At 36.4% G+C, this 7482-nt stretch overlaps 3 protein-coding genes across 4 annotated transcripts in view; 2 read left to right on the forward strand and 1 right to left on the reverse strand.

The window, feature by feature from the left end:
* The window catches only part of LOC109537451 (glycine--tRNA ligase), a 4280-nt gene extending 2776 nt beyond the window's left edge, over window positions 1-1504 (forward strand). Inside the window, exons 9-12 of the mRNA XM_048665085.1 lie at window positions 539-663; window positions 740-904; window positions 1045-1232; window positions 1292-1504. Of these exons, the coding sequence (XP_048521042.1) occupies window positions 539-663; window positions 740-904; window positions 1045-1232; window positions 1292-1402 (589 nt within the window). The 3' untranslated portion in view covers window positions 1403-1504. The remainder of the gene's footprint in view (window positions 1-538; window positions 664-739; window positions 905-1044; window positions 1233-1291) is intronic.
* Window positions 1505-1603: 99 nt separating this feature from the next.
* LOC109537452 (co-chaperone protein daf-41) lies at window positions 1604-3986 on the reverse strand. The gene is made up of 6 exons (XM_019904193.2): window positions 3965-3986; window positions 3749-3914; window positions 3370-3456; window positions 2531-2678; window positions 2297-2474; window positions 1604-2172 (listed from the first exon to the last, which is right to left on the reverse strand). The coding sequence occupies exons 2-6, from the start codon at window positions 3760-3762 to the stop codon at window positions 2078-2080; spliced, it is 522 nt and encodes a 173-aa protein (XP_019759752.2). The 5' UTR covers window positions 3763-3914; window positions 3965-3986; the 3' UTR covers window positions 1604-2077.
* Window positions 3987-4311: 325 nt separating this feature from the next.
* Window positions 4312-7339, forward strand: LOC109537516 (transcription initiation factor TFIID subunit 5). 2 transcript variants are annotated; one of them, XM_019904291.2, is made up of 8 exons: window positions 4312-4599; window positions 4817-5390; window positions 5464-5671; window positions 5758-5877; window positions 5930-6086; window positions 6141-6271; window positions 6436-6625; window positions 6697-7339. In XM_019904291.2, exons 1-8 carry the CDS (start codon window positions 4531-4533, stop codon window positions 7204-7206), a joined length of 1959 nt encoding a protein of 652 aa, XP_019759850.1. In that variant the 5' UTR covers window positions 4312-4530; the 3' UTR covers window positions 7207-7339. The 2 variants fall into 2 exon arrangements, with proteins under 2 accessions (XP_019759850.1, XP_048521043.1); XM_048665086.1 differs by lacking the exon at window positions 4312-4599 and adding an exon at window positions 4635-4730.
* Window positions 7340-7482: the final 143 nt, after the last annotated feature.

Raw genomic sequence — 7482 nt, forward strand, 5'->3', positions numbered from 1 at the left:
AGTAGACCAGAGAAACATACACCCAAATTAAATTTACACCAAAATTATTAATTAACATTACCTTTATTAATTTAAACAATGAGATTAAGTCAAAGCAACATAACTGACAATTTGCACAGACGAATTATCAGAGCGAATTTTCATATACTGTATTATCCTACTATTGTGACACAATTTATTAACATACTCTTTTTTAGGTTCTTTTGATAACGATAGCAGAAAATAGCTATCGAAACGTCAAGGTAATTTTTCAAATTAATTTCTTTACTAATTGGAATTTTCTCTTACAGCTTGAGCCTAAGTGTGTCGCAGGATACCCTCTAGGTGATAGTTCTTGATTACTTTTTGATAAATAATTCGTTCTTATTGCGAAATAGGAGCACTATTTATCAATCTGTAATAGAAGACGTGAGGAAATTCTGTCTTTTTCAAAAACAAAAATTTTTGAGACGAAATACCCAACAAGAAGTTTGTAAAAAAAAATGAATCCGCCTCAACAATATAGAACTTATCAACAAAATGAATATAATTTTTGTAGAACTTACGAATTGAATGCCGGAGATCAAAAGTTCAAATTGACCAAGAATCATGTGAGCGTGAAACGATACCAAAAAACTGTTCATGTGGAGGATATTATTCCTAATGTCATTGAACCCTCGTTTGGTAAGAACTTAGTGTTATGTTTTTGAAAGTAAGTAGACTGGAAATGCAGGGTTGATCTAGACTTTTAAACTTGCAGGTATAGGTAGAGTAATGTATGCAATATTCGAGCATAACTTCAAACAACGAGAAAACGACGAACAGAGGACTTATTTGTCGTTGCCAGCCGTTGTAGCACCTTTGAAGTGCAGCGTCCTGCCTTTGAGCAGTAATTCGGAATTTAAACCAATAATTAAACAGTTATGTAAGTGTACTCTGTATTTTTAAACCTATTAAGCACCACCGGATTGAGAAAGCTTCCAGGTTGCAATTTACTCCGCAAATTGCAAAAAATACTTTTAAGAGCTCAATCAAGTTATTAAATTATGAATTTGTTATTTATAGCAACTGACCTCACTAAAGTGGTTGTCTCGCATACAGTGGACGATAGTTCCGGTTCAATAGGAAGAAGATACGCCAGAACTGATGAAATCGCGATTCCTTATGGGATTACTATCGATTTCGACACATTGAAAGAACCGCATACTGTTACGTTAAGAGAACGTGATTCCATGACTCAAGTGCGAATTCCCGTACGTAGTTTTCGGCATTTAAATGAAAATTTAACTAATCAAATGTTATTTGTTCATAGTTAACTGAAATAGCAGATGTTGTCCACAATCTCGCGTACAACAAACAGAGTTGGACTGTTGTTCAAAATAAGTATCCTAAATTTGAGCAGCAAGAGAGCAAAGGAAACTAAACCCAGCTGCTTTAGTATGAAAGTAAGAGTAAACCGCATTTAACACTTATTCGTAGCTTTTCCCCCGGTTATATTTATAAACAATGCAACTTGTACTTTCAACAGTGTTTTATTTACGACGTGTCGAAGATCATCGATCGTCGAAATGTTTGTTGAAAGCGTTCTATCTGGGAGGCAGAGGGGAAAGTTAAAAGACATCGATTTTCCTCACATTTTAATTACAAATTTGGTTCAGAACTTACATTATATCAATTACTTTATTGAATTGAAATTCGATCACGACATATAAATGTAACGCCGATCTTTCACCAGCGAAACTTTTCTATCGAATTGAATTGTTCTCATGCCAAACCTAATGCAATGTTCCGAAAAATTTCAGTATTATCAGTATCATTGAAGTTGATTAAATGGAAAACCAAAACAATCTGTTAAATACACCATGTACTGTCTATAACATTGCATTATTTATGTACATATTATGACTGCCACAAAGTAAAAAACTAATCTTTGTACCTTTCCTTATTTGAACCACGAAGACATTTCCGAAACAGCACAGCGAGCGCCTCCACTACGTAATGGATTACGATTTATTGAATAACTTAGATGAGAAAATCATACAAAAAGTAGTAAGAAAATGGGGGTTAAAACATTAACGTTACTTATGGGTCACGTACTCTACTCTAAATCTGGGATCGGTTCGTCGTCAGAGTCTCCCCCTTCATCAGCATCCAAATCATCGAAATTTGGCTTCACATTGCCTTCACCACCTCCTAAGGAACAACACAGTCTATGTAGGAAAAATGAAGCGTTCGATATGATTTAACTGTGATCGAGATGACCTCAGCAGATCTAGTTTAATTGAAATACAATCATGAGCAAGCGGATTGGCTTTACCTAGTCCTCCCATTTGTCTCATCATTTCCTCAAAATCACCGCCGCCACCGCCCATTCCTCCAAGGCCTTCATCCCCTGATTCATCCTCATCGTGCCACTTGTTGAAGTCGCACTTCAACCAATGGTGCTTCTTTTTGTCTGAGGTAAGGAATGGCCAATAAGGTTCATCTGGCTTAGCCTGCAAAATCCCGATTTCATATACTGAGCAATAAAGGATCCTCTGGACGAGCATACTTTTGCGAGAAGGATTTCAATGCATCTTTCTCTGTTGAAGTTCTTGGTTTTTTCGGGGTCTATTTCTTTGTAAAGGTTGATTGTTACTTCGTATTCCTTTTTCTCTAGCCCTCCTGTCCCGTGGAAGTATACCGAATGATTCGTAAATCTATAACGTTAAAGATAGATCTAATATTTAAATACGTTCTTCCAGTGTAAATCCATTAGGATTTTACTTTAAACTACACACATAAGCGGGTCAAAATGCTATTTATTCACTGTAAGGTTTCCGTGGGCTGTTAATAATTGTGTTTTTACTGTCGTGATATGGAAAACGTGTTTCCGTACAAAATTTCGAGAGTTTTGTAAGATGTTTCGAAACAAACTAGATTTGCAATCCTTATCGTGGGAATCTTCTAAAGCGATCTTCGTAAGTAACAACATTACCATCCTTCTCAGACTGAGAAGAGTTATTGGTAAGTCTCTGCTTAATTTTTTGCTTGAGATGGACAGCCGTCGAATCCCTTATCGGTTCTAAATTTATCATCTCACCCAGCACTCGCGTTCAAATTTATGTTATCGTAAGTTTGATTATAAAAAATTGGAGTTTTCACATGGACATAAATAGACTTATTTGCAGTCCTGTAAAATTGATGTTTGAACCCACCAATAGAAGGAAATCCAATGGTATTTCAAGGCCGCAATTTTTCGCAGGATTATGGCCATCACCCAAAGGTATGCAGAAAATCTTTCCTGCATATCTATGCAGATGAACACACACATTCATAAGTAAATAATTGATAGACCTTAGATCAGATTATGTATGACCATTCACACATGCTTTCTCCAGTAACACTTACTTGACTACGGGGTCCTGAACGTCTTCTAAATTAATAGTTAGGAATACAACAGCGGACCTTTGAGCCCACATAACGGGGGGTAACAATCTGTAACAAAATCATTTGAAAAGTTAGGTTAAGGCAAAATGTTTAAAAGGATTTTTTTGCAGAGTAATGCCAGTGCAACATTAAATCATGTTGCAGTTGATTTCGCTTGAAATTGCCATCGGTTAGCGAAAAGAAATGCGAAAATGCCAGAAATGTAGAAAATTCTAGAATTGATTGTTGAAGACGATACAACATGGCGTAGTAAGATTTTTAATGCGGCATGTAAAACTGTTATTTCGACTGAAAATGATTATGCGTTGCAATTATGGGTATACGAAATAAGCGTTCTTACTTGGAATCGGTCATTCTGAGGATTTCACTTAATTATCAGATCGGTGAATGGAAAAACGAGAACGAGAGTTCACTCCAACTTGCCGCAAAAGAGACAACAACCTGAAGCTAGCCGAATGAGAAAAATGCGATTAGAGGGCGTCGCTCGTCGTTTTATCGATACGATTCTGTAACACCAAATATTGTTAGAAACGGGCGTAAATTATAATTAAATTACCTTTTATAAAATTGTCACATTTATTCTAAACGTCATAATAAGTACAAATTGTTCAAATCAATGTATACTTGATATGTTAGGGAAAATTTATTATATTTGAATTATCAAAATAAATAATTTCTAATTTGCGGATTTTTTACTGCAAAGTGCTGCTTGCTCAGTTGGAATTTTACTAATGTAAATATTTTATTGAACAGAGATTATTCCGAGTCTTGAATAGCTACAGACTTAATTTAGTGTAAGAATAATGATTTTAAAGATTTAATTAATTTTTCAAAATGCTCCAACAGCATGTTTATTATTCTAAAAATAACATTTATGTACCAAATAAAGAATAGGTAGTTTTAAAAAAATTATTATACAAAGGCAGCCATATTGATAATTATACGAACATGAGGAAGTTGCCACGACATAACCGTGGTTTAAGACATTTGCAGCCAGTTTACAGTGTACAAAATTTTATAAACATTCGCTACATACTAATGTTTTCATAAGTTTAGATTGCAAATTTAAACATATATGTTCTATTTTACTCAATTAACTTTTCAAAATCAAGTACGGCTACAATGAGTAACGGGCTTGATAAAAATCAATTGACCGCCGTATTGCAGGTGTTGAAGAAATACAATTTAAAGGTAAGTGCTTAGTACCTAAAAGGCGTTTATGCTAATTGATATGGAAACCTAAACAGCTCATTTTGTGTCATTTTATCAGCCCCTCGAATCCATTCTAGGAAATGGATTCGAGTTTAACTCGTGCTATCAACGTATGTGACATGCAAACTTAAAGAACATACTCTTGAGGGCTTCTGAATAGTGTCTTCACATTTACCCAATTGATAATCCCTTTCAGGAAACCGAAGAACAACTGAGAAAGGAAGCGAACCTTACTGATCAAGTAGATCAACAAGATTCAGATGTAAGCAGCGTGCTCACTGGATATAAAAGCGATGGAGACCCGGAAACCTACGAAGGCTCTTACATCGAGTTGAAACGCTTTGTAGAAAACTCCCTTGATATTTACAAACATGAATTGGGAATGATTCTATACCCTGTGCTGGTTCACATGTATCTTGAGCTGGTTTACAATGGGCATACTGATAAAGCAATCTCACTGATGAAAAAGTTTGGTCCAGAGCAAGATATTTACTATCAGGACGACTTGAAAAAACTAGCTATGGTAACCAGACGAGACCACATGAATGGAAATGAATTGACTGATACGTTTAAATCGAATCAGTTTATTATCAGAATGTCCAGAGACACTTTATCTCTGTTAAAGCGACACGTACATGACAAGAAAGCATCGGTGTTATTGAACATCGTGCAAGAGCATTTGTATTTTGATATGTATGAAGGAGTAGCCAGAAACAAGACGCAAATTGATGCCACATCTGGAGCTGTTGGTGGCGAAGCTAAAAGACAAGGTATTTGCAATTAGACCAATTGCTTGTATGCAAGTCCAGTCAGTGTATTTAATTAAAAAATTAATTGTTTTAGACAACAAGATAAAGGTATACTATGGAATTCCCAAGGCCCCAGATATTCAGATACTATCAGCGCCAGTTGAAGATGAAGAGGAACCGGCCGAACAGGAGAGTCCTGATAAACCGAAAAAGAAAAAGTCGAAAAAGGATCCTTTGCTTTCTAAGAAGACTAAGTCTGACCCAAACGCACCTCCACCGGACCGGATTCCCATACCTGATTTGTATGTGTGCCCATCAATTATTAAATGAAGTAGAGCTGCAGTTTCAATGAACAACAACTTTTAACTCTCACTTCAAATTATTCTAGAAAGGACAACGATAAAATGGAGAAACTGAGAGCCTTGCGCGAAACTTCCAAAAGAACCAATTTAGGACCGGAGAATCTACCCTCATGCTGCGCATATACTTTGCTGAATGCTAATTATAAGTAAGCAATAGTATAATAATGATAATATAACATTACAAGTTACTAATTTCAGTGTTTGCTGCGCAGAAATAACAGAGGACTCAAGCATGCTTGCTGTCGGCTTTAATGATTCGATCATTAAAGTGTTTACGTTGGTTCCACAAAAATTGAAATCTATGAAGTCCGCTGATAAGTTACAAGAAGTGAATATTGAGGCTGAGGATGTGTTGGTAAGATTATTTTTTTACAATTTTAGTTTTGTTTTAATTAACATGTTGCTGTAGGTCAGAATGATGGATGAAAGATCAGGAGAATCTGCTAGGAGCCTTTGCGGCCACAATGGCCCAGTCTATTCAGTGTCGTTTTCACCGGACAGATCGCTATTGCTAAGCTGTTCAGAAGACTCCACTATCAGGTAGATATTTTTTTGCCGAAAGCAATGAAACTACTATTCAGCTGTGATTGTGATAACCATGAACGGTTATTTCGATCTGGTTTAGATATATTCTCATACTTTTTATCCTGAAAACATAGAAATTTTTAGGAGTATTGGTTTGAAAACTTTTACCCACTTTTCAGGTTGTGGAGCCTGCAAATATGGACCTGCTTGGTCGTTTACAAGGGCCACATGTTTCCAGTGTGGGATGTAAAATTTTCCCCAGTTGGTTATTACTTCGCTTCTTGTTCGTACGATAGAACGGCGCGCCTTTGGGCCACTGATCATTATCAGCCTTTGCGGATATTCGCTGGACATTTTTCTGATGTTGATGTAAGTAACTATCGATTAAAACACAATGGCTAATCGATCCCTGATCATTTATCTAAATCGGGTTTTTGCAGTGCATTCAGTTTCATCCAAATTCGAACTATGTTGCTACTGGCTCAAGTGACCGAAGAGTGTGTTTGTGGGACATAACCACTGGGAATCATGTGCGACTGATGACTGGCCACAAACAGCCTATTCAATCTTTGGCTTTTAGTATTTGCGGGCGCTTTTTAGCCTCAGCCGGCACCGACTGCAGAGTGTTAATTTGGGACCTCTCGCATGGGCACTTGGTTGCTGAATTGACTGGTCATAGTAAAACGATTCATTGCCTAGCATTTAGTAGGTGTGGAAATATTTTGGTGTCAGGAGGGCTGGACTGTTCGGTGAAAGTGTGGAATTTTACAAAGTTAACTGAAGAAATTAGCTCAGAAGATGTGAATATTTCTCATAATCCTGACGTGAAAACTGGTGATGATTACTTACTGAGAACCTTTCAAACGAAGAATTCGCCACTTATTAATTTGCATTTTACCAGAAGAAATTTGATGTTGGCTGTGGCTGTATTTGACGGAATCGCCAGTTAAATTGTCTGGCCCTTTTCGATAGGGAAGAAGTTAATTTCGCGTATTATTAGCGAACTGTACAATTATTGAATGCAATACTGTTGTAAAACTGCGCCAAGTGTGTTTGAATAAATCAACCAATCTATATTCAGCAGTTTATTTGTATATTTTTCAAGTTTCACTGAATTCCTTAGATAATTGCCAATTCCAAATGAAATTCATTCCTGGGTTTCAGTCATTTATTGTCTCTATTTATCAATCAAAATACGTTTCGGTGTATTTTTCCACCATCATCAG

This window comes from Dendroctonus ponderosae, unplaced genomic scaffold (genome assembly GCF_020466585.1).
Source record: "Dendroctonus ponderosae isolate FM_Combo_2020 unplaced genomic scaffold, Dpon_F_20191213v2 Dpon_F_20191213_3, whole genome shotgun sequence".
NCBI classification, from domain to species: domain Eukaryota; kingdom Metazoa; phylum Arthropoda; class Insecta; order Coleoptera; family Curculionidae; genus Dendroctonus; species Dendroctonus ponderosae.

Coding starts and splice junctions, on each gene's coding strand:
- LOC109537452 (XM_019904193.2), bottom strand. Junction 2,679..3,369: donor GTTCAGGACCCCGTAGTCAA/GTAAGTGTTACT, acceptor TTAACGTTATAG/ATTTACGAATCATTCGGTAT. Junction 2,173..2,296: donor GAGACAAATGGGAGGACTAG/GTAAAGCCAATC, acceptor GTTGTTCCTTAG/GAGGTGGTGAAGGCAATGTG.
- LOC109537516 (XM_019904291.2), top strand. CDS start 4,531: ATGAGTAACGGGCTTGATAAAAATCAATTGACCGCCGTATTGCAGGTG. Junction 5,672..5,757: donor CGGATTCCCATACCTGATTT/GTATGTGTGCCC, acceptor AAATTATTCTAG/AAAGGACAACGATAAAATGG. Junction 6,626..6,696: donor GACATTTTTCTGATGTTGAT/GTAAGTAACTAT, acceptor GGGTTTTTGCAG/TGCATTCAGTTTCATCCAAA.